General features: G+C 46.5%; 1 protein-coding gene across 2 annotated transcripts in view; it reads left to right on the plus strand.

Annotated features, from left to right (window-relative positions):
* Positions 1-14,638, plus strand: part of LOC115476692 (androgen-induced gene 1 protein-like) — a 46,722-nt gene extending 32,084 nt beyond the window's left edge. Inside the window, exon 7 of one of the 2 annotated variants that reach the window (XM_030213216.1) lies at positions 13,656-14,638. In XM_030213216.1, coding sequence (XP_030069076.1) covers positions 13,656-13,731 — 76 coding nt within the window. In that variant the 3' untranslated portion in view covers positions 13,732-14,638. The remainder of the gene's footprint in view (positions 1-13,655) is intronic. The other variant, XM_030213217.1, reaches the window with a different exon arrangement.
* The last annotated feature ends 12,341 nt before the right edge of the window (positions 14,639-26,979 follow it).

The raw sequence follows: 26,979 nt of genomic DNA on the forward strand, positions 1-26,979 counted from the left end.
CCTGAGGCTGCTAGTTACCCAAAATAAACTCCAGTCCTTAATCCCTTCTTTATTTAGTACAGTTGATAACAAGATAAAAAAAATCAATCACTTACAGTTGCTTTCAGATGGATTAGAGATTTTCTACATACAAATGGGCCAATGCTCAAAACCTAACGCTGGTACCAGAGGCAATTAGCACTGGCGTTAGTGAGCCCAGAATGCTTAGATGGCTCTAGCGCAGGAGACAAAATGTTTGCCAAAGGTTAGTGCAAATAACATGCAAATGTAGTCAAAACGGATGTTAATGAGGTCATTTCCTATTCCTCTCCAATACTCAGAGAACACCGCACAAAACAAAGCTGCCCTTACCACTGAAAACCTAATGCCAGTTTGGAACACGCATTGGGATGTTTGAAGAGAAGATTTCCCATGATTTTTTCTTAAAAGCTGCCTGTTTTTATTTAATTTGAAAGCAGAAAGAAGCCCATGCAAGCTTCTAAGCAGTGATAGTGAGAGATGAATGTATGCGAGTCAGAGCAAATCCCAAAGTGAAAGCACACATTGACACCTGTTTTCTGTGCTGAAATATAAGTTTTTCAGGTGAAAAAGAAATTTAAAAAGCTTATACGTAAAGGCGTAAAAGAACAGTGCCCATGTGTGCTTTGCTTCCAGGTTTGCCTGGTGCATACAAGAGCTATGTTTGTCGCAAAACTCTTGTGGGCATGCACCAGGTGTGGTCTAGAGAGGTATATGGGGACAGAAATCTAACCCGTCCCTGTGGGAATGTAACCCATCTCCGCTCATCCCCGTGGGGAATCTAACCTGCCTGTCCCCGCCACAATTAATCTCCTCCATCCCAGCTCCTGGCCTGCCCAGCCTTTGCCGTGCCACAGTCACTTTGACATCCCCCCACCCCCCACCAAGAAAGCCAGATTCTACAAGCAGTAAAAATTCTAGTAAAAGTAACATAAATCATTTTCTTCTGTACTCTGCTAAGACAACAGATGTACGATTAGCAGGACCCAAAGCAGTCCAAAACAAGTAAATTCAGAAACAACACAGTTTATACTTAATTGTTCATCCACCCTTAGGAATCACCTTTGGGTTTAAAAAGCAAAACCATGTGCATGTAAGGACTGGATAAATGAATTAAAGCAAATGCCCTTAATATGTAATACTTGGTAGCAGTAATGAAACAGTGATAGAATATTCACATAGCAAGCAGCCTGAGGCAACAGATTTATTTTCCACTGAACATAATTAACTTTGTATAAACTTGGCAGCTACTACTGTGCTGAACTAGACAATGTTGGCACATTTAAACTGATGCTGGACAGAACTTCTGCATGAAGGAAACCCTTCCCTCATCATTCAGTACCTCTCTGTGAAATCTAATATAATAAAATGCACCCTCAACGTTCTGAGGACAACGTTCTGAAGCCATGAAGCCATCTGACGTCACTCCCAGGCTGAAGGGTTCGTGGATTCGTGGTGTGAAGCCTTCAAGCCAGCCAGCCGTCTCTGCCCCGCCCTCGCGTCAAACGTCATGACGTCGAGGGCGGGAAAAAAAAACCAAACAAATCCGGCAGCAAAGCATCAGGGAAGGAGGCGGTGCTCCCGACGTCTAGCCTTCCCTTCGCTGTGTTCCGCCTTCTTCTGACGTCAAGGATGACGTCAAAAGAAGGCGGAACACAGCAAAGGGAAAGCTAGACGTCGGGAGCGCCGCCTCCTTCCCTGACGCTTCGCTGCCGGAACCGCCACGGAGGTAAATTTAAAAAGAAGAAAAAAAACAAAAAGGGATGTTGGGGGGAGAGAAGAGGGTGGCCAGTAAAGAAGAACAATGGGAGCGGGAGGGCAGGGGAGAAACGACAGCATGGATGCGAAGGGGGGGGCATGGATGCGAAGGGGGGGGGAAAGAGGGCGGCCCAGGCTGGGACATGGGAGAGAGAGGAGCATGGATGCGAGGGGGGGTCATGGAAGGGAGAGAGGGGACTTGCTGGAAAAGGATGAATGGAGGCGGCAGAGGACAGAGGAGCATGGATGGGCATGGATTGGGAGGGCAGGACTCAGGGAGAGAGGGGAATTGCTGGAAAGGGATGAATGGAGGGGACAGATGGGCATGGATGGATATGGATTGCAGGGCAGGGCTCAGGGAGAGAGGGGAATTGCTGGATAGGGATGAATGGAGGGGACAGATGGGCATGGATGGATATGGATTGCAGGGCAGGGCTCAGGGAGAGAGGGGAATTGCTGGATAGGGATGAATGGAGGGGCCAGGTGACAGAGGAGCATGGATTGGGAGGGCAGGGCTCAGGGAGAGGGGAATTGCTGGATAAAGAAGAATGGAGGGGACAGATGGGCATGGATGGATGTGGATTGCAGGGCAGGGATCAGGGAGAGAGGAGAATTGCTGGATAGGGATGAATGGAGGGGGCAGGTGACAGAGGAACATGGATGGGCATGGATTGGGAGGGCAGGGCTCAGGGAGAGAGGGGAATTGCTGGAAAGGGATGAATGGAGGGGGCAGGGGACAGAGGAGCATGGATGGGCATGGATTGGGAGGGCAGGGCTCATGGAGAGAGGGGAATTGCTGGATAGGGATGAATGGAGGGGACAGATGGGCATGGATGGATATGGATTGCAGGACAGGCCTCAGGGAGAGAGGGGAATTGCTGGATAGGGATGAATGGAGACAGAGGAGCATGGATGGGCATGGATTGGGAGGGCAGGGCTCAGGGAGAGAGGGGAACTGCTGGAAAAGGATTAATGGAGGGGGCAGGGGACAGATGGGCATGGATTGGGAGGGCAGGGCTCACACTCTCTCTCATATACAATGTCTTTCTCACTCTCACTCTCACACACTCTGTCTCACACTGTATCACATTCACTCTCTATGTGCCACACAGTCACTCACACACTCGCTTGGTCTCATACACTCACTCTCACAGAGAATCTGTGTCTCACACACACTCTCTCTCTCGCCCACACACACACACTCTCTCTCACACACTGTGTCTCACATACACACTTGCACACACTCTCATTCTCACACACACACACTCTCTCACAAACACACTCACACCCAGACTCACTCTCTCTCTCACACACTCACACTTTCACTCTGACTCTCAAACAGTCACTCTCACATACACTCTCCCAAACATACACACTCCGAGGAAAACCTTGCTAGCGCCCGTTTCATTTGTGTCAGAAACGGGCCTTTTTTACTAGTAGTATTAATAAAAAAGGCAAGTGCATTTTTATAATACACCACTGCAGTCCACAAAACAAAAGGAGCAAATTTCCACATGCTATCTTTTTCTTTTAATGTAGGCACAGCAAAAAAAAAAAAAAAAAAAGATTTTAAATGCTCCCAGGTTTCAACCTAATTCATGTTCTCCGAGGACAAGCAGGCTGCTTGTTCTCACTGATGGGTGACGTCCATGGCAGCCCCTCCAATCGGAAACTTCACTAGCAAAGGCCTTTGCTAGCTCTCGCGCGCCCATGCGCACCGCGCATGCGCGGCCGTCTTCCCGCCCGAACCGGCTCGTGTTCGTCAGTCTTCTCTTGTCCGCGCTCGGGACGGTCATGTTTTGCTGCCGTTTTGTGCCCCTCAAGTTGACCCTCGCGCGTCTTCGCAATTTCGCTAAAAAAAAAAAAAGAGACCTTTGGTCTTTGTCCCTTCCCGTGTGTCCAGTTTGTTTCCCCGGCGTAAGTTTCCTTTCGCTTTCGGGGTAGGCCTTTTTTGTGGCCTCGGTATGAGTTTTTTCTCTCTCCCTTATTTTTGGTGCCCTTCGTCACCATCGCGAATTTTGATTTCGCCGGCGTGATTTTCCGCCCATGTCATTGAAGTCTCCCAGCGGCTTCAAGAATTGCACCCAGTGCGCCCGGGTAATCTCGCTCACTGATAGGCACGCTTCGTGTCTTCAGTGTCTGGGGCTGGGCACCGCCCGCAGGCCTGTAGTCTTTGTGCTCTTTTACAGAAGAGGACTCAGATAGCGAGATTGGCCCAGTGGAACGTGTTGTTCTCGGGCTGTTCGTCGACAACAGCACCGGAGGCATCGAGTGCATCGACGTCGACAGCATCGAAGTCTTCGACCTCGGCATCGACGGCATCGAGGTTTCGACCCTCTGCATCGTCGGTACCGAGACATCGGAAGGCTGCGTTGGCATTGGTGGTACCGGGACCTCCGCTGTTGCTAATGTTGTCGGACGGTGGTGCTTCGACTGGAGTGCAGGTGAGGGCTGTCCATTCCCCTGCTGGTGGTGGTCAGCCTTCGGGTGGGTCTCCTCCTGCCCTGAGGGCTCCTGCGGTACAGCCCCCCCCCCCGAGACCGACCTTCTTCGGCCTCGGCCCCGAGGAAGAGACGGTTGGATTCTACATCCTCATCGGTACCGGGAAGCTCTGGTGACATGCTTCGTTTGAAGAAATCAAAGAAGCATCGACACCGGTCTCCTTCCCGCATCGGTACCGAGAGCTCTGGGTCGCCGAGGGAGTCGGCACCCAGTAGGCATCGGCACCGGGAGGATCGCTCACCCTCTGTTCAGGAGGTGTCGATGCGCTCCACCTTGGACAGCCCGGAACCGCCTCCACGCCCGGAACAGACTCTGACCTCGACGCCTGCATCAGCTTTCATGTCTTTCTCCACAGCCGCTCTGCACGAGAGTCTCCGGGCCGTTCTCCCAGAGATCCTGGGAGAGCTTTTGCGCCCTTCCCCTCCGGTACCGGGGGTGCCTGCGCCTCCAGTACCGTCGAGTGAGGCGCCATCTGGCCCTTTGCCCGTGGTGAGGTCTCCAACATCGGTACCGCTTGCGGCCACCTCCCAGGAAGACTCCCCGACGACGTCGGTGGAGGGAGCTTCGCCGGTGCTGGCGAGGGAGTCTACCTCTCAGCGCTCCCACCATGGCCATGTTTCCACGGAGTCGAGTCGGGCACGGCTTCAGACACAGGTTCATGAACTTGTGTCTGATACCGATGGTGAGGCCTCGTGGGAGAAGGAGGAGGACATCAGATATTTCTCTGACAAGGAGTCTGATGGCCTTCCTTCTGATCCCACTCCCTCCCCTGAAAGGCAGCTTTCTCCTCCTGAGAGTCTGTCTTTCGCGGCCTTTGTCCGGGAGATGTCTACGGCCATCCCCTTCCCGGTGGTCGTGGAGGATGAGCCCAGGGCTGAGATGTTTGAGCTCTTGGACTATCCTTCTCCACCTAAGGAAGCGTCCACAGTACCCATGCATCATGTCCTAAAAAAGACATTGCTGGCGAACTGGACCAAGCCTCTAACTAATCCCCACATTCCCAAGAAGATCGAGTCCCAGTACCGGATCCATGGGGACCCAGAGCTGATGCGCACTCAGTTGCCTCACGACTCGAGTGTGGTGGATCTGGCCCTAAAGAAGGCTAAGAGTTCTAGGGAGCATGCTTCGGCGCCCCTAGAACCTTAGACTCCTTTGGGAGGAAGGCCTACCATTCTTCTATGCTCGTGGCCAAGATTCAGTCCTACCAGCTCTACACGAGCATTCACATGCGGAACAATGTGCGGCAGTTGGCGGGCTTGGTGGACAAGCTCCCTTCTGAGCAAGCCAAGCCGTTTCAGGAGGTGGTCAGGCAGCTGAAGGCATGCAGAAAATTCCTGGCCAGAGGGGTATATGATACCTTTGATGTTGCATCCAGGGCCGCTGCTCAAGGTGTGGTGATGCGCAGACTCTCATGGCTGCGTGCCTCCGACCTGGAGAATAGAATCCAGCAGCGGATTGCGGACTCCCCTTGCCGAGCGGACAACATTTTTGGAGAAAAAGTCGAACAGGTGGTAGAGCAGCTCCACCAGCGGGATAACGCATTCGACAAATTCTCCTGCCGGCAGCCTTCACCATCTACCTCTTCAGGTAGACGTTTTTATGGGGGAAGGAGGACTGTTCCCTACTCTTCTGGTAAGCGTAGGTACAATCCTCCCTCTCGACAGCCTGCGGCCCAGGCTAAGCCCCAGCGCGCTCGCTCTCGTCAGCAGCGTGCGCCTCAGCAAGGCCCCACAGCTCCCCAGCAAAAGCAGGGGGCGAGCTTTTGACTGGCTCCAGAAGAGCATAGCCGATGTCAAAGTGTGTGCCGGGCGATCTGCCGGTCGGGGGGAGGTTGAAAGTTTTTCACCAAAGGTGGCCTCTCATAACCTCCGACCAGTGGGTCCTCCAAGTAGTCCGACAAGGATACACCCTCAATTTGGCCTCGAAGCCTCCAAATTGCCCACCGGGAGCTCAATCCTTCAGCTTCCAGCACAAGCAGGTACTTGCAGAGGAACTCTCCGCCCTTCTCAGCGCCAATGCGGTCGAGCCCGTGCCATCCGGGCAAGAAGGGCTGGGATTCTATTCCAGGTACTTCCTTGTGGAAAAGAAAACAGGGGGGATGTGTCCCATCCTAGACCTAAGGGCCCTGAACAAATATCTGGTCAAGGATGCTTTCCCTGGGCACCCTTCTTCCCATAATTCAGCAAAAAGATTGGCTATGCTCTCTGGACTTAAAGGATGCTTATACACACATCCCGATACTGCCAGCTCACAGACAGTATCTTCGATTTCGTCTGGGATCACGTCACTTCCAGTACTGTGTGCTACCCTTTGGGCTCGCCTCTGCGCCCAGAGTGTTCACGAAGTGCCTAGCTGTGGTAGCAGCAGAGCTTCGCAGGCTCGGAGTGCACGTGTTCCCTTATCTCGACGATTGGCTGGTAAAGAACACTTCCGAGGCAGGAGCTCTACAGTCCATGCAGATTACTATTCGACTCCTGGAGCTACTAGGGTTTGTGATAAATTATCCAAAGTCCCACCTTCTCCCAGTACAGAGACTCGAATTCATAGGAGCTCTGCTGGATTCTCAGATGGCTCGGGCCTATCTCCCGGAGACGAGGGCCAACAATCTGCTGTCCCTCGTCTCCCGGGTACGAGCGTCCCAGCAGATCACAGCTCGGCAGATGTTGAGATTGCTTGGCCACATGGCCTCCACAGTCCATGTGACTCCCATGGCATGCCTTCACATGCGATCTGCTCAGTGGACCCTAGCTTTCCAGTGGTTTCAGGCTGCTGGGCATCTAGAGGACATGATCCACCTGTCCACGAGTTTTCTCAAATCCCTGTATTGGTGGACGGTTTGGACCAATTTGACTCTGGGACGCCCCTTCCAAATTCCTCAGCCACAAAAGGTGCTGACTACGGATGCGTCTCTCCTGGGGTGGGGAGCTCATGTCGATGGACTTCACACCCAAGGAAGCTGGTCCCTCCAGGAACGCGATCTGCAGATCAATCTCCTGGAGTTACGAGCGGTCTGGAACGCTCTGAAGGCTTTCAGAGATCGGCTGTCCCATCAAATTATCCAAATTCAGACAGACAACCAGGTTGCCATGTATTACATCAACAAGCAGGGGGGCACCGGATCTCGCCCCCTGTGTCAGGAAGCCATCAGCATGTGGCTCTGGGCGCGCCGTTACGGCATGTGGCTCCAAGCCACATATCTGGCAGGCGTAAACAACAGTCTGGCCGACAGGTTGAGCAGGATTATGCAACCTCACGAGTGGTCGCTCAACTCCAGAGTGGTGCGCCAGATCTTCCAAGTGTGGGGCACCCCCTTGGTAGATCTCTTCGCATCTCGAGCCAAACACAAGGTCCCTCAGTTCTGTTCCAGACTTCAGGCCCATGGTCGACTGGCATCGGATGCCTTCCTCCTGGACTGGGGGGAAGGTCTGCTGTATGCTTATCCTCCCATACCTCTGGTGGGGAAGACTTTGTTGAAACTCAAGCAAGACCGGGGCACCATGATTCTGATTGCTCCCTTTTGGCCGCGTCAGATCTGGTTCCCTCTTCTTCTGGAATTGTCCTCCGAAGAACTCTGGAGATTGGAGTGTTTTCCGACCCTCATCACACAGGACGAAGGGGCGCTTCTGCATCCCAACCTCCAGTCTCTGGCTCTCACGGCCTGGATGTTGAGAGCGTAGACTTTCCCTCTTTGGGTCTGTCGGAGGGTGTCTCCCGTGTCTTGCTTGCTTCCAGGAAAGATTCCACTAAGAGGAGTTACTTCTTTTTATGGAGGAGGTTTGCCGTCTGGTGTGACAGCAAGGCCTTAGATCCTCGCTCCTGTCCTACACAGACCCTGCTTGAATACCTTCTGCACTTGTCTGAGTCTGGTCTCAAGACCAACTCTGTAAGGGTTCACCTTAGCGCAATCAGTGCATATCATTACCGTGTGGAAGGTAAGCCGATCTCAGGACAGCCTTTAGTTGTTCGCTTCATGAGAGGTTTGCTTTTGTCAAAGCCCCCCGTCAAACCTCCTACAGTGTCATGGGATCTCAATGTCGTTCTCACCCAGCTGATGAAACCTCCTTTTGAGCCACTGAACTCCTGCCACCTGAAGTACTTGACCTGGAAGGTCATTTTCTTGGTGGCAGTTACTTCAGCTCGTAGAGTCAGTGAGCTGCAGGCCCTGGTAGCCCAGGCCCCCTACACCAAGTTTCATCATAATAGAGTAGTCCTCCGCACTCACCCTAAGTTCTTGCCGAAGGTAGTGTCGGAGTTCCATCTGAACCAGTCAATTGTCTTGCTAACATTTTTTCCCCATCCTCATTCCTGCCCTGCTGAACGTCAGCTGCACACATTGGACTGCAAAAGAGCATTGGCCTTCTATCTGGAGCGGACACAGCCCAACAGACAGTCCGCCCAATTGTTTGTTTCTTTTGATCCCAACAGGAGGGGAGTGGCTGTGGGGAAACGCACCATATCCAATTGGCTAGCAGATTGCATTTCCTTCACTTACGCCCAGGCTGGGCTGGCTCTTGAGGGTCATGTCACGGCTCACAATGTCAGAGCCATGGCTGCGTCAGTGGCCCACTTGAAGTCAGCCACTATTGAAGAGATCTGCAAAGCTGCGACGTGGTCATCTGTCCACACATTCACATCTCATTACTGCCTGCAGCAGGATACCCGACGCGACAGTCGGTTCGGGCAGTCAGTGCTTCAGAATCTGTTCGGGGTTTAGAATCCAACTCCACCCCCCTAGGCCCATGTTTTATTCTGTTCCAGGCTACACTTTCTGTTAGTTGGATAAGTTGTTAGGTCAATCTCAGTTATGTCCTCGCCGTTGCGAGGCCCAATTGACCATGTTTGTTGTTTTGAGTGAGCCTGGGGGCTAGGGATACCCCATCAGTGAGAACAAGCAGCCTGCTTGACCTCGGAGAAAGCGAATGCTACATACCTGTAGAAGGTATTCTCCGAGGACAGCAGGCTGATTGTTCTCACAAACCCGACCGCCTCCCCTTTGGAGTTGTGTCTTCCCTTGTCTTTGTCTTGCTACATACGGGACTGACGAACTCGAGCCGGTTCGGGCGGGAAGACGGCCGTGCATGCGCGGTGCGCATGGGCGCGTGAGAGCTAGCAAAGGCCTTTGCTAGTGAAGTTTCCGATTGGAGGGGCTGCCGTGGACGTCACCCATCAGTGAGAACAATCAGCCTGCTGTCCTCGGAGAATACCTTCTACAGGTATGTAGCATTCGCTTTTAATGTGGGATATAAATGTTATAAATAAGTAAATAAATAGATAGATAGAAAGTCTGAGTGTTGAGCACCTGATTCTCATAACATAATATCTGTTTTAGTAGCCCATTAGCAGGAGAAAAAAATCTCTACACGAATGTAACAGTGTTAGGGTGTCCCTTTAAACAGCTCCTCCAAATAACACACTGATTACAATTTATTAACAAATTGCTATACCTATGAAAAGTTATTCCATTATTATACTACCTCTGTGTGCATCCGTATGCTACACAAGTTGGTATGTTTAAAAATATAAGTGAAATTAAGTAAAGATGCTACCAACAATTAAGAACAACATGGATGCAACATCTCATAGGTTTGATTGCTTTGTTTTGAGTGTACGGCGATGACGGCTGTGCAAGGAAGGGGAAGGAGAGACTACCCTGTCTTCAACTCCCTCCCTCCCATCCACCTCCCCTCCAGCCCTGGATGTCCCTCCTACACATAACTCACATCACCCTGGTGGTCTAGTTGCTTGCTTCGGAGCAGGAAAGGCCCCCAGTCTTTCCAGCCTGCAGTCGCTGATCCTCTCGCTGCTGCCACTTGTTCAAAATGACCGCTGAGAGTTTGTGGCAGCCATCTTAAACAAGCGGCAGTGGTGAAAGGATCAGCAGCAGTGGGCAGGAAAGCGTGGGGACCTTTCCTACCCCAAAGCAAGCCACTAGACCACCAGGGTGATTTGAGGTATGTATGTGGAGGATATCGAGGGCTGGAGGAGAAATGGATGGGAGGGAGGGATTTGAAGACAGGGTAGTCACTGTTTTCCATTCCGCAGGAACCCTGCAGGACCCGGGTCCATCCCCACAGGGTCCCCGTGGACCTTGGTCCACCCCCACGGGATCCCCGTGGTCCTGGAGGGGATCCCCGCGGGATTCCCGTGGTGTCTGCGGGAATCCCACTATCCCAGTTCCCATGCAGCTCTCTAGTGTGGTCCTGCCCCTTGCTTTCAGTCAAACAGCGCACATATTATTTGCATCTTTTTACTGTTGAGCATTGGGAACCTATTTTTCTGTGCTGCTTCTGTGGTATTGATCAGGCACTATTCCAGATAGCACCAAGTTCCAACCATCGGCTCAAAAATGAATCTGTCTGTTATCAGCCCCTCTGCCTAAGAGGAAAAACTGGCAGTGCCTGATAATTTGGGCACTGAAATCAACAGGCATAGCAGCCACACATGAAAAAAAATCACTATGGCTTTCTACAATAAGAGGAAAAAACAAGCAGCATTTTACTGCCTTAGCATGGAGATATTCAGATCTCTCAACACACTGGACCTATTAACCAAGTTGGAGAAAGAACAGGAGACGGCATGATGTCACAAAGCCAGTTTCCCCCAGCAGCTGTCATATCGTTACACTCAAAACAAAGCAAGGAGGCTATCGTCGTTCATTGTTATTTTATATTTAGAAGCATACCAGTTTGTGCAGCATACGGATGTACACAGAGGAACTATCACAACAAAATAACCTTTCATCGGTTAGAGTAGTAATTTGTCCCTAACTTGTAATTGTGTCATTTGGAGGGACTGGTTATAGGGACACCCTAACAGGCGTTGTATTGGTGCTGAGATTTTTTCACCTAGTAAAGGGCCACCAAAACAGATATCATGTCATGAGAATCAGTTGCTCAACATTCAGGGCCCCTTTTACCAAGCTGCGGCAAAAGGGTGCCTGCGCTGGCATTGGCGCATGTTTTTGACGCACACTGAGGCCCCCTTTTACCGTATCTAGTAAAAGGGTAGTCTTTCTTTTCTGCAGGAAATGGCCATACGGCAAGTAAAGCACTTGCTGTCGGCCATTCCAGGGGAAGCATGGGTTCCCGCTCTAACCCGGCAGTAACTGGGCAGCATGCGGTACTGCCCAATCACTGCAGGGTACACCCCGGCGCAACAAAAATATATTTTTGTAGTGCCAGATATGCCCGCTGGGGGTGAGAAGTACCGCTGAGGTGCTGCGGTAGCCCAATAGTACTTCCTGTTTAGCAAGCGGTGAGCCCGTGTTAGGCTTACTGCCGCTTTGTAAAATGGCCCGCAGAGTTTTTATTTTTTTAAGTACAAAGTGGTTTTTTTTCAACCTTAATTAGGTTGAAACCTTTGAGTATTTAAAATCTTTTTTTTTTTTTTTTACTGTTTGTAAATAAGAAGAGAAAGATGGTGTGTGGGAACATGCTGCTTTTGTTTTGTGGAATGCAGTGGAATATTTTAAAAATGCACTTGATATTTTTTTACTACTATTTAAAAGAGGTATTGAATAATAAGGGGAGAGCTACCTTTATGCAGAAGTTCTGGTTGGATGTAAATCGCATTTTTTAAAATCTTTGTCTGCCAGTTGTGTGTTAGTATATAGATGAGTCCTGGGAATAATGATGGCTAAGGGAAAGCAGCAGTAGAAGAGTTGGAACTGAATGACATTTACATTTTGCAAATTGTGATGCATAGTTTGGTGGGATGTCCTTGTTGTCAGAACAGAGTAAATAATTTCTTAGCTATTTTGGCAAGTGGAAACAGTCGGATGGGCTTATAGGAAAGGAGAGGAGAGCAGAAGGGGAAGGGTTCTTGGGGTATGTTTCTCTGTAAAAGTTTATCTTGTGCCATTTTGGATGGTTCACTGTTTTTTCTTTTTCTCTATGAATCTTATCTACCAACATGTTGTGCTTTCAATAAAGATGATTTAAACATAAAAATTAAGTTTTGGATATACTCTGTAGAAGTTGTTTACTTTTGCAATGTGTGTATGGATGCCTGTTCTGATGTGTGCTTGTGATAATGTTTGAATAACCGTCTATACTTATGGCTGTTTTCTGAACATGCAGCATTGTTAAAAGACAGACTTTTAAATGCCCAGTTGGGTATATGTAGAGGCATATTTTCAAATCACTTAGACTTACAAAGTTACCTAGGAGCCTATGGAACTTTGTAAGTCTAAGGGCTTTGAAAATGAGCCCATAGTAATCTCAGATTTGTTAAATGTTTCTGATATATCCATTGACTTGTTGCCATAATGTTACTGAATTCTATTATTCTGTCTCACTGTATTTTCAAATGTAAGCCACATTGAACCTGAGTTTTCTTGGGATAATGTGGGATATAAATGTTTAAAAAAAAAATCCTTTATCCTCCACCTTTTAAGGCACTGCCTATCCAGCTGGATGGTGATGGCACAAGGAAAGCAAGTTTGGTCCAGTCCACACATTCACATCTCGTTACTGCCTTGAGCAGCATACTCAACATGACAGCTGGTTTGGTTAGGCAGTCCTGCACATTTTGGTGTCTAGCATCCACCCTCTTAGGCCCATTTTTCTTCTGTTCCAGACTGCACCCTCACAACAAGACTGTATATAGTTTCAGATTAATTGGTTCTGGTTGGCCTTGCCATTGCAAGCCTCTATTGTCCTTGAGTTGTTGTTTTTGGTGAGCCTGGTAGTTAGGAATTCCCATCTGTGAGAATCATTGTCCTGCTTGTCCTCGGAAAAAGCAAAGTTACCTGTAACAGGTGTTCTCCGAGGACAGCAGGGTATGAATTTTCACATCTCCTTACGCCTCCCCTAGAAGTTGTATTCTTTTGTTTTGATATTATACTGCTGATCACGTGCGATGACGCTGGGCGGGAAGACACTCGAGCATGCATGGTGGGACACTGCCAAAAGCTTCTTAAAGCTGTAGAACACTGGGTAGCATCCGCACCGGGGCTCCACTGGATTATGTCACTCATCTGTAAGAATTGTGTCCTGCTGTCCTCAGAGAACACCTGCTACAGGTGAGTAACTGCTTTATTGCATGGTAATGACTACATTAGCACATGACCTGCATAAAAAATACCCTTAAAAGGTAAAGCATTAGATTTGCAGTTAACATACACTAATATCTGTGTTAACTCCAAATCCTAATGTCCTATAATAAACATGCCCCTATGTATGTTATGGGGGTTTTGTTCTTTGTGTGTTCCTGTATTATGCTATTTGACCTTTCTGTCCACCTCTAGAAATGGTATGCACACCTGCAGAATAAAAATATGAATATAAAAAATAAATACATAATACTTTGTTACAAAAATACTTGCAAAACACTATCAGTTTGTTGTAATATTGTATGTTTTACTCTGCCTCTTGTAGGAAAATCTGCAGAGTGGAAGAAAACAGCATGAAATGGACTGTAAGCAAGGAGTATATAGCAGGCAAATCATGTTAGAACTTACCTTTTGTCTTTTTAAATTTTCAGTTCTATAATTTATTAATTTAAATGCCTGTGAATTGTGATTAATTTTATATAACATTTAAGATGTTCATTATTAGTAGTTCATGTTGACAGGTGAAATTGAAGGTACAATGCTAAATATTATTTTGAAAATATCAAATGTATTGTTTCAGATTTTTTGCACTGGAATGATAGAGCACCATTATTGCTAGATAAACATATCCAGATCACTAGCTCCTGCCTGTGCTACATGTGATCATTACCCAAACTTAACAAAACAGTTACAAGATAAATAAAAAGGTAATTTCTTGAAACAATATGTACTCTGCAAATATTTTATAGGCCTATCAATACATTTTCATACAATACACAACTTACTTGCAATTGTGCTGCACTCCCCCTATCATAATTTTTTTTTTGCTAGTTTGTGCCTTTTTCAGACGTAGCCCAAGGCAAGTTACATTCAGATACAGCAAGTATGTTCCTATCCTTGGAGGGCTTGCAGCCTGAGGCAACTTACCCAAAATCACAAATAGCAGCAGTGGGATTTGATCCCTGACTTCCATGGTTCTTAGCCCTCTGTTCTAAGCATTATCGTTTATTGAATTTGCTATATCGCTTTTGTTGCGAACAAATTAAAGCGGTTTACAATAAAAACAAAATTTAATAAAAGACAGAAAAGAACGCCATTTGTAGACAGGAAAGAACTAACTATCTAAACCAATCAGACCCTAACTCTGTCATACAAGGTCCAAATTTAACAATACTCATATCTGAGACCACGTAGAAACAACAACTCCTACTACTAAAAATCCAGCCCTGACTATTCGTTGCAGAATTGCTCCAGACCTATAAATTAAAAGCCTGCTGAAATAGGTAGTGAAGTAGGAAGATAATCAGATCTCTTCATCCGGTCACACACGATCTCCATTGAAAACATCTGACCGGCAAGCTAATCCCACCAGCAGGACAGGAAAGCAAGCGAAGACTAACGGCTGGAATCGGCGGTCCAGGAGGAAACACAAAGCAGCCGCAGATGACCAGCTGCTGACAGCCGGCAACGCAGAGGACGACCCCCCCAGTCCAGCAGCATTGCCAACCGGCACAGGCCTTCCGACACCCTCCATTGCAGCGTTGGCGCAAACGGTCTCTCTGCATTGTTGAAAACTCAGGAGACAGGTGCTGTAATTCATCGCTTCAGAGCTCAAAACCTCACAGCTGGGATGCCCGCGATTCTCACCCTTTCCAGGCAGTGCTTTCAATAGGAGAGACTGAGCAGAGTGAGAGTGACCCAGAGGACGAGCAGCAGACCCCTCCGTTAAGGTAAACACTGTCGAGTTGGATTTGGGTTAGGCTAAGGGTGATAACGTGAGGCTAGTACTGTCGTGGCTGCCTTGCTTCACGGCCGATCAGGTGACTCGGTTGGGTCAGGGCTCAATTCAGGTTCCACAGCTCAAATTCAGACAGAGAGTTGCACCCTTTGATTTTGAGGTCCCAAACTTTTGCGGTTACTAATGAGGCAGTCCTGAGCAAAATCGGGCTAAAATACAACCAAACAACGGGGAAGATCGGCGACGGTACCCGGAGCTAACGGTTCTTGAGTCCGTTAATCAGCAGCCATTTTAAGAATATTTCATGAAATGTATTTCTCTAGCTTGGCCAGCTATTTTTTAAAAATGTTGTTCTGGGCTCTGATTGGCCCAGGAGCTCAAATTCAGCTAGGATGTATTGTCTTTTCCTCCAGTCTTAGCCAGAGAGAAGAGAGATAAAGATCTCTTTGCTGAGGCCCTGTGAACAGTTATATTTGGTAACCTGTCAGCAGCTATAGGTCCTGAACTCCCAAGGTACTATTTAGATAGTAAACAAATGTTTAGATAATGTTATAATTGATCCATATTTCAGTTACCTGTTATTGTTTGGTAATTGCATCTTTTCTGTTCATTGTTCTAATTTTTCATGACAATAAACATTTTTTAGTTTATTGCCTGTGCTTGTCTTGACTGACTAAGAATCCTGGTAGTTTGTGTGTTGGGTCTGTGGGTACTTTCTAGGAACCATGGGACCACTGGGAGTGTGGCCCCAGTAACCTAGGAATAATTTGAGAGTGGGAGACTCCCCCAGAGGCAGTTGAGACTCAGTTGGTGGGAGGAGGGTGCTAGTGTAGAGTACAAGTGGCAAGTGCAGGTGGTCCTGAGCTGTGCTGGGGATAGACCCTCTAAATGGCCACGGGATAGCCCCATGCGGGTGGCTAGGTGTTTCATGACAATAACATTAGTTATCTTGAAAGTAAACTTGAAGAACTTTAGGAGTTCAAGAACTTGGTAAAGGATACGGTGTTCATGCATAGGAAAATGGAGTATTTGGAGAATCAAACCTGGAAGAAGTCTTTGAGATTCCTGAATTTTCCTAAATCTTCATTAATAGCACCAGTTGATATGCTGCACAAGTATATGCGTGAAAACTTGAAGATTCCATCAGAATCCTTACCTCCTGTGGTGCAAATTCAATTCTGCATGGTCTGACTGTGTATTTATACGAGATAAAGAGCAATCTGTGTTGAATGTGCTGATTTTTAGAATCATCCTCGGAGACTGTGACTCAGAGAACCACCTTAATAGCAACATTTTGCTTTGGAAATGGACCATACCTTGGTTTTCAAGTTTTTTGGTTGAGAAATAAGACTGTTTACAAATTTGTCTAGGTGTACTCAGAAGCGATGCCAGGAATTCTTGGCCTTACGGCCTAGAGTTACAAGCGTTGGATCTAAAGTTTGTATTGAGATTTTTTTTTGTTGCTGTGTTATTATAGTTGAGAAGTGTAAGTTTTCATTTGCCTTATTTAGTGGTTTGATTAAGGTGCAACATTCCCTTGGTCACAGTGATATGATTGTTATATTGAAATAATGTAAAAATGAGCTTTGAAAATAGTGATTTGGACATTTTTGTGAAAAAAGTCCATCTGCTGCTTTGTGCCGGTTCTTTTGACTTTCTCTGTTTAGCAAATGAGCCCCATAGGCTCACATTAGTCTCTCTTTTCCCCTGCTCTTTCCATCTATAAATCCTTTCTGCCCTTTGTTCATATGACATCTAGGTACACTGGGTGGAAGTAGTGGCACATTAAGACCTTCTGGGGGCCCTTGGGTACTAAGTCTTTGAAGGCCTCTCCTGGTAGAACCAGAGATATACTGTACCATGTATGTAAACAAACCTATACTGTGCATCAGCCCAAGTCTTGGGCTTCCACTAGCTAGCCATATCCAAACCTGTAACAGATGAGTAGGGAATGGATCAATGCCTGCACCAGTTATTCTTTTTTGCTTTCAACAGTGCTGCCTATTTAGCAGTCAGCTTAGGGGGGGCCCCAGGCCTGAGCCTGCTAGGTAATCCAGTCTCCAGCTGCCTTGCCTCCACAGACTTCTCAATCAGTGGAGATGGACAGGAGGATAAATAGAATGACCACCATAGACAAGTGTCTGGGAAGCCTCCTCCTTGTCCTTTGGCTGCGGCCTATTTGTATTGCCAGTACTTGTTTGTTCTGGGGTATGGGCGAGGGAGAGGTAGCCCCAACTGCACAGGTAATAGGAACAAATTGTAAGTGGTGCATTTCTATCATTCTGTTGAAAATTATATCCGTTACAACCTTTTTCCTAGTCTTTACTAGGATAGGGGCAATACTGCTAGTGGGAGGGGGGAGAGTTGATGGCTCGTTACAGTATTCGCAGTCTGTTCATTGTCAGAAAGAAAACAATGGATGCAGCCACCAGGCATTACATCAGCACATCTCTTTTAAATATTGATGAGAAACAGTAAAAATCACTTTAGTCTGTGGCTGTTCACAGTGCTACCAGCTCATTTTACACAAGGTGGATTAGAGAAAGCCTCTTCTGTCCGGGCCAGAAGCGGCCTCTTAATTCATATCTGTGTCACTCTTCAGTAAACAGATGCCTTTGCAGCGTCTCGGGTTCCCATCCTCAGGATAAAGAGGCAGGCGGGGAGCCCTGAGCTAACTGACAGCTCTATAACGCCGAACGAGACAGTGTGAGGACCACACACTGGGCAGGCGGACAGAGGAGCAGCACTGGACACGTGCAGAGCTGCTCCCGAGCTGCACGTCCCACCCGCCATGTACATCTTCTCAGCCACTGACCTTTGGGATGCAGTGACCAAAACTGCTTGGCTGGTTTAAATATTCAGCCCAACTATACGTTTGCAACCTTTTTAATATTTGGCTTGCATTTCTAATAATTTTATTTTTATATTGCATGCTTATTACCATTTTCCCCAAAATGAGAACGCAAAGCCTTTTATGCTAGAGATGGTTGAAATTAGGTCAGTGCACATAATTTAAAAGCTTAGCTGGAAGTCAAGGTGAAAACCTTGTTACAAATCTCGAGATATATATATATATATATAGATATTAATATAGATATATTTTAATTTTATTCCTATACAAGGGGTCATTTTACTAAGCTGCATGCGCAAGCCCTGAGCTTAAAAAAATATTTATATTTTTATCATGGACGGGGTGTTTCTGCACTAATCACCGTATCTACATTACCACACACTAACTGATTGGGAAAGGATTAGCGCTTGAGTCCTTACTGCCTACAGCATATGGCGGTGAGTGCTCACGCGGTAATATATTTTAATGGCTGCACACTAATGGCAACATTAGCGCATGGCCTTTAATTGAAGAAATTGAGAATCAGCTATTTTCTGGAGTATGTTCTGGATAATGTGATCCACCAGCAAAAACAAATAAATAAAAACAACAGCAAGATCCAAATTTTTCCTACTAAAATTATGCCATAATTCATGCTCACAGAATTGGATTTCACACAGGAAACAGCACAGTAATGGTTGAGAGCTTTTGCTACACAGAATTCTTTGCAACCTCACCTTGAGTATTGTGTTCAGTTCTGGTCACCGTATCTCAAAAAAGATATAGCAGAATTAGAAAAGGTTCAAAGAAGAGCGACCAAAATGATAAAGGGGATGGAACAACTCTTCTTGTATGAGGAAAGGCTGAAGAGGTTAGGGCTCTTCAGCAGTTGCATACCAAGGGCGGGGCGGTGGGGGGCGGTCCACCCGGATGTCAATAGGTGGAGGGGGGGTGCTCCACTGGTGCCGTAGTCCCCATCTGCGTACCAGCTCCGTCCACAGATGACCCTTTTCTCCTGCCACCCGGCACCCAGTCTTTAAAAAAAAATCTGTGAAGTGGCAGCCCAGTACAGCGCCTCGCATCTGCTCTGCATGTAAAAGAAGCAAATCGCTTTGTCGTGTCGGCCCTTCCCTCACTGTGTCCCGCCCTCTGATGTAACTACAAGCCTTTAAAAAAAATCTTCCCTCACTTCCTATTTCCGCGAGGGCGGGACACAGTGAGGGAAGATTTTTTTTAAAGGCTGGGTGCCGGGTGGCAGGAGAAGAGGGTCGTCTGTCAATGGAGCTGGTAGGCAGGTGGGGACTGGGTCGGGGAGGGGGCTCAGATGGGAGAAGGGGACTGGGTCTGCGGGGGCTCAGATGGGAGAAAGGGACTAGGTCGAGGGGGGGCTCAGATGGGAGAAGGGACCTGGAGCTGGAACGGGGGACTGAGAAGGGGGCAGGAGGGAGCTGGAACTGGAGTCTGAGAAGGGGGCAGGAGGGAGAATGGGGCCATGCCTGGGGCAGGTGGGAGAATGGATTTGGGGCTGAAAAGGGGGGCCCTAATGCAAGGCATGTGGATGAAGGGGACGAACTGGGGGCTGAAAAGGAAGGTAGGTGGGATAAGGGGGCTAGTACTGGGACTGGAGGTTGAAAAGGGGCAGGGGCTGAAAAGGAGACAGGGAGAAGTGGCTGGGGCTGAAGCTCGGGACTGGTGGGCAAAGAGGGCTGGGGTTGATACTGGGGGCTGAAAGGGGGACAGGGAGAAGTGGCTAGGGGCTGAAGCTCGGGACTGGTGGGCGAAAAAGCCTGGGGTTGAAACTGGGGACTGGGGGCTGAAAAGGGGACAGGGAGAAGTGGCTGATGGCTGAAGCTTGGGACTGGTGGGAGAAAAGGGCTGGGGCTGAATCTGGGGACTGGTGGGATAGTGGGCTGAAACGGGGCTGAAAAGGGGGGGCAGGTGGGAGATATGGGCTGGGGCTAGAACTAGAGGCAGGTGGGATAATGGGGCTGGAACTGGGGGCCGAAAACAGGGGGCAGAGAGATGGGACAGATCCTGGATGGAAGGGGGAGCGAGAGGGAGGGCAGACCCTGGATTGAAGGGGGAGTGAGAGGGAGGGCAAATGGTGGATTGAAGGGGCAGAAAGAAAGGGCAGACAGTGGATGGAAGGGGGAGAGAGAGAGGGCAGACGGGTAGATGATGGATGGAAGGGGCAGAGATAGAGGGCAGATTTGGATGGAAGGGAGATAGAGGGAAGACAGTGGATGGAAGGGGCAGGGAGTGAGGGCAGACATTGGATGGAGGGGACAGCAGAGAGGGCAGACACTGGATGGCAGAGAGAGAGAGCAAAGACAAATGCTGGATGGAAGACAGTGAAAAGAAGATGAGGAAAGCAGAAACCAGAGACAACAAACTGTAAATAAAATATATATTTTTATGTTTTTGCTTTAGGATAAAGTAGTATTGTAGATGTGTTAATAAATGTGTATAAATAGAACATGTAAATAAGGTAATCTTTTTATTGGACTAATTTTAACACATTTTGACTAACTTTCGGAGAACAAAACCCCCTTCCTCAGGTCAGGATAGGATACTGTAACAGCACTATACTGTATTGACCTGAGGAAGGAGGTTTTGGCCTCTGAAAGCTAAATGTATTAATCCAATAAAATGGTATTATTTTATTTTCTATATTTGTTTTATTTCTATTTGTTAATTTGTAAAGTGGTGATTGGTATTTGTTAGTTTTTTCAAATTTACATCTGCTGTCTTTATATTTTGCACAGCACTAGGGGACATTTTCTGTTTCTGTAATATTGCATTGTATGCAGTCTGACATCTTGGGGGTTCAGTTTAATTTTTGTCTAAATAGAAAGTTTATGATTACTTATTCTATAGTGGATTAGGGTGTATCTGTGTTTGTGAAAAAGACATGACTTTCAGTTGGCTTTGACTGTGCAGGATCGACCATCTGTACTATTCTGTCTGGTTTTGTTTTAGAGTAGGTGAATTGATGTCCTAGTGCTCACTGTAGTGTTTAAGATGCTTTCCTTGTCCTTGTGTGACTCGTAGAAGTGACTGCTTATGATATGGTAGAATTGCTCTATAGGTCCTGAGCGCGAAGCCCTATGCGGCCGCCTCGGTCGCCTCGCCTTAAGACCGGCCCTGATAATTGAGGTCTACAAAATCCTGAGTAGTGTAGAATGAATTGAAGTGAATCGATTTTTTCACTCTTTCAAAAACTACAAAGACTAGGGAACACTCAATGAAGTTACATAGAAATACTTTTAAAACAAATATGAGGAAATATTTTTTCCACTCAACAAATAGTCAAACTCTGGAACTCATTGCTGGAGGATGTGGAAAGAGCAGTTAGTGTATCTGGATTTTAAAAATGTTTGGACAAGTTCCTGGAGGAAACATCCATAGTCTGCTATTGAGACAGACATGGGGAAGCCACTGCTTACCTTGGGATTGGTAGCAGTGGCGTTCCTAGGGGGTCTGACACCCGGGGCGGATCGCCGATGCGCCCCGCCCCCTTGGTGCAGGCCCCCCCCCCCCCCGGCAAAAGAACCCCCCCCCCAGGTGCACGCCGCTGGGGGGGGGGGGTGCCGCGCGCCTGTCCGCTTCGTTCGTTTCCATGCTCCCTCTGCCCTGGAACAGGAAGTAACCTTGGTACACCACTGATTGGTAGCATGGAATGTTGCTACTATTTGGGTTTCTGCCAGGTAGCTGTGACCTGGATTGACCACTGTTGGAAACAGGGACTATTGGTCTGACCCAGTGTAAAACAGCTGTGCCTCATTTGCATGAGCAGAACAAACATACAGATGACTTACCAAAATGGCACTTACATAAGGCAGTTATGGCTGTCAGCCTCACTTTTGGAGAGTGCTGTGCTCTGGTCTATTTTCAGGCACATTGAAGACAGACGTAATAAGCATTTATCCCCCATAGAAACACAATAGTTCAGTGATTTTCAACCTTTTTCATCTTGCATCACACTTACAAGGCGCAAAAATTGTCAGTGCACACCCTCAGTTTATTAAGGATATATTGAGATTGTGTTTAAAGTTCAATAATTACAATTTTAATCATTGTGTTATCTTTATAGCCACAAATAACATGCACTCACACAACAATTTTAAAGCAAATACCACCCCACCACCACCACCCTCTTTAAAAAAAAAAAAAAATCAGTTGGAAATCTGTGCTTGGTGATGTTTCATGATGTCCCTTGTCTGAGGGCAGATGATTGACAAGCATAATAACATAGTAAATGATGGCAGATGAAGAAGACCTGAATAGTCCATCCAGTCTGCCCAAGTCACACTCATTATCAATTCACGATTAAACCAACAATAAATGTGATATAAAATACTTGATCATGATTTTTCTTGCATGTTCCTGAGACATAGACCAAGTCTGCCTGGCACTGTCCTTACATTCCAACTACTGGAGTTGCCATTGAAGCCCACTGCAGCCTATCTTGTAATTTGTGGGGACACAAACCGTAAAAGTCTGCCCAGCACTGTCCTCTCACGTTCCTGTTAATGAAGTTGCTGTTGAAGCCCTTTCTAGCCATATACGGAACACAGACCGTGCAAGTCTGCCTTGCACTGGCATTAGTTCTTCACAGCTGGAGTTGCCATACCCTCAACTAATACTGGCTCTGTGCGTTACTACCTGAACTAGTGCCAGTCACACCTAATTCATTGTCATCATATAACTTACTTTTTTAAAATTAAAAATCTATCCATGTCTAAGAAGACTTCACAATAAAATAAACATAATTAGGAAATAAATTCAGACCCTCACCAAATACAGGCTGCAAATTAGAAATAGAAATACGAAAACAAAAATTGAACTGGTAATCCCAAGAAGTAACAACTCAGAATGGTCAAAACTGTTGAACAGAACAAGGGTCCGGGCTCCCATCCAACATCCAGCCAACTCAGCAGTACCATTCTGCCATGAGGAACGGAAACTAGAGCACCAAGAACATTTCAAGCCCCTGAATATAATCATGTCAGCACCAGAACAGAATTTACTGAAATATGCCAGCTTTCAGTTAGCATTTTGCATAATAAGAAAGAATCATGCAGAGTGCTGTAGGATGGTCACTAATACTATAATTTCAGTATAGAGGGGTTCTCAATAATGTTGCTTTACTTTGAACCACATATTTAATTTGTGTTTACTCTAATTGACTGCATCTTTCATTACATCAAAGTATAGAAATCTTCATGGTGGTTAAGGGTAAAACTTTTACTCCCCACCCCCTGCTCAACAAACTTAGCACTGCACAAGGTAAATACATATTAGTCAATCTATAGAAGAAATGAAAGATTATCGCATCATGCAACTGCGCTAAGTAGTTCCTCTTCTAAAGAGGAGAAAGTGATGATGATAAAAGCATGCAGCAAGTTGCAGAACACAACCCAGTACCTATTTTTCCTCCTTTTTTGTAGGAAATTACCATTGCATATATAATGCCACAGAGTATTAATAACAAATCAATTAAAATCATTTCCCCCATGTCATACTCATTCCAGAGGCCCCTTTTAATCTAATTTAGATTCAAGTCAATGTAGTTTACACAGTATCAGTACGCACTCTAGTGGACACTTTGAGTCACTGAGACTGCAATACTGCTTGAGAACAACTTCAATACAGCATTCATAGAAACATATCAAAATGCAGGCAGCTAAAGACCATATGGCCTATCCAGTCTTCCCATCCGTGCCATCTACTCTCCCTTTCATTCCCTTAGAGATCCTTTGTACGTGTCCCAAGTTTTGTTGAATTCAGATACCATTTTCGTCTCCAGCACTTCCACCAGAGGCCATTCCACGAATTCATCACCCTTTCCATGAAGAAGTATTTCCTTTGGTTACTTCTGAGTCTATCCCCTTTCACCTTCATCCTATGTGTATTTATGCCACAGAAATATTTAAATATCTCTATCATATCTCCCTTCTGCCACCTTTCTTCCAAAGTATACACACTGAGATCTTTAAGTCTGTCCCCATACACTTTATGATGAAGGTCATTGACCGTTTTAGTAGCCACCTTCTGGATAGACTCTATTCTGTTTATATCTTTTTGAAGGTGTGGTCTCTAAAATTATACACAGTATCCTACATGAGGTCTCACAAGAGTCTTATACAGGGGCATCATCATCTCCTTTTTCCCTAGTGGCCATTCAGCTAAAGACTTCCAAAGTGTTACCTCAGATTTTGTGCAAAAATGTTAAACATTCAGACAGACCATATTGACGCTACTTGAATATTACCAATCCTTTTGATGGTACAGGCTCTTGGCACTCACCATTAATTCACTGTATTTCGTCTGTCTCGATAGACAGATTCCTGGTATCAAGATCCCAGTAAGGGCTAACTTTATAACAGGGCAGCTATATGAAAAGCCCAGAAATTTGTCTATTTTATAAAGTTTAATTAATTCTGCAAATGTTGCTTGCTGATGAAGATTAGTTCCATATATACTGCTAGCAAGATCAGTACTCTCTATTTCCTTTTATTACGGAGGAAAGACTTCAGATGCTCTGCATTCACTCCCTCATTATATTCTGTGAATGACAGGCTGCCTCATATCCAGTTTAGACAGATATTCTGCTATAATAGAATATGATGCAAGCTCCTCATAAGTCTGAAAACCTCCACCCAATATTTTTGATATAACTATCTGCAGCTGTATTTTTAGTACAACTGTTCTTAAGATGAAAAATTGCACTTATCTGGGCTGTAGCTTAATCAATTGTGTACGCTCAACAGAGAGAGCCCCTGTGCTGGGCTTGATGGACCTTTGGTCTTTTCCCAGCGTGGCAGTGCTTATGTACTTATGTACTTATGTTTCCCGAGTGCTTCTTCAGGAGCTGTGCCCTCGGCTACTGTGCCTGCCTTAAAATAAATGTGCAAATATTACGTGTTAGAGAGAGAACAAAGGAAAATATACTGAAGGATAAATCTGCTAGAAGAAAGCCTACCTTCTAGAGTCTGACTTGTTCCTACTAAGGGACTCCTAGCACTCAAAATGGCGCCTGTTTTTTAAAACAGACGCTATCATCATTAGCCAATCAGAAGGGACTATTTCTTAAAGGGAACTGTTTTCTTAAGGGGACAGCCGCCAGTTAGACTTTTTACAGAAAGGCTTTCTACTCTATACGGTTATTCAATCCCATAGGGGCTAAAGTGTTCAACCTGAAAATCCAACGTTCTGTTTGGATTAAAGCTCAATCCCAATCCCCACCCCTTATGGACTTTGCAATATGGATGACTATACATTTAAAATCTATGAAAGTGTGCGATGTTTCCATGCAATGTGTCACTAAAGGGGAGCTTCCTTATGCTGATGGATGATGTTGAACTTGTGATCACTGAGCCATTGTTTTAGGGCACGGGTGGTTTTCCCCACATATAGTTTTGGGCAGGTACACCTCAAAATGTGTACACTACATGCATGCTATTGCAGTCAGTGTTATATTTCAACTTGTATTTTTTGTGATCAATAGGATTGATAAAAACGTCCGTAGTAATCATATTCAAACAATAAATGCAGTTGCCACATTCCTTATGGCCAACATTTGTTGTGGCGCTCTTGTCGATTAACCTGGAGGGGCATAATCGAACGGCGCTGTAAATGGGCGGAGCCAGCTGTATTTTCGAAAAAGATGGCCGGCCGGCTAAATCTCAACATTTAGGTCAAATGTTGAGATTGCCGGGTTTAGAGATGGCCGGCTTCGGTTTTCGGCCATAATGGAAACCAGGCCTGGCCATCTCAAACTCAGCAAAATACAAGGTATTTGGTCGTGGGAGGAGCCAGCATTTGTAGTGCACTGGTCCTCCTCACATGCCAGGACACCAGCCGGGCACTCTAGGGGGCACTTCTAAAAATAAAAAAATAAAAATTGCTCCCAGGTGCATAGTTCCCTTCCCTTGGGTGCTGAACCCCCCAAATCCCCCCAAAACCCACTCCCCACAACTCTAGACCACTACCATAGCCCTAAGGGGTGAAGGGGGCACCTACATGTGGGTACAGTGGGTTTTGGGGGGGGGGTTGGAGGGTTCCCATTTACCACCACAACTGTAACAGGTAGGGGGGTGGGCCTGGGTCGACCTGCCTGAAGTGCATTGCACCCACAAAAAACTGCTCCACGTACCTGCATACTGCTGTCAGGGAGCTGGGTATGACATTTCAGGCTGGCATAGAGGCTGGTAAAAAAATGTGTAAATTTTTTTTTTTTGGGTGGGAAGGGTTTGGTGACCACTGGGGGAGTAAGGGGAGGTGATCCCCGATTCTCTCCGGTGGTCATCTGGTCAATTGGGGCACGTTTTTGAGGCTTGGTCATAAAAATAAATGGACCAACTGAAGCCGGCGAAATGCTCATCAGAGCCGGCCATATTTTTTCCATTATCAGGCGAAGCCGGCCATCTTGTAACCACGCCCCTGTCCCGCCTCCTGTACTCTGCCGACACGCCCCCTTGAAGTTTCGCCGGCTCTGCGACGGAAAGCAGTTGGCGCCGGCATACCGATTTGGCCGGGTTCAGCAATTTGTGTCGGAAGATGGCCATCGATCTCTTTCGAAAATAAGCTGGTTAGGTTGCATTATGTCCTGGAGGTTTTGTCCTGTGGAATAGGTGATACGCAAATCGTGATCACGGAAAACAGGGTGAGCTTGTATTATTCTCCAATGATATTTTAATATATGTACTACTCTTTTGATACCGTAACTATATCTCAGGACACAAGTTTGCAATTGCGAATCTGTTGATTTTTCTCTGGGTTGTAATAGAGTGTCTCTATCATTATACTTAGCTCTTGTGTAAGCTGTTTTTAGAATTTCTGCTGGATATTGTCTTATGCTGAATTTATTAAGTAACGATTTCGTTTGGTGTTTAAATGCCTTCATGTCACTGCAGATTCTACGATATCTATGGAGTTGGGAGAATGGTAAGCTATTTTTTGTCACCAATGGATGATTGCTATTGTAGTATTGAGTATTACGATCCGTGGGTTTAACATATACTTTGGTGAAAAAGGATCGTCTTCTTGAATAACCAGAACATCCAGGAAATTAATTTG

Source organism: Microcaecilia unicolor, chromosome 8, assembly GCF_901765095.1.
Source record: "Microcaecilia unicolor chromosome 8, aMicUni1.1, whole genome shotgun sequence".
Classification (NCBI taxonomy): Eukaryota; Metazoa; Chordata; class Amphibia; order Gymnophiona; family Siphonopidae; genus Microcaecilia; species Microcaecilia unicolor.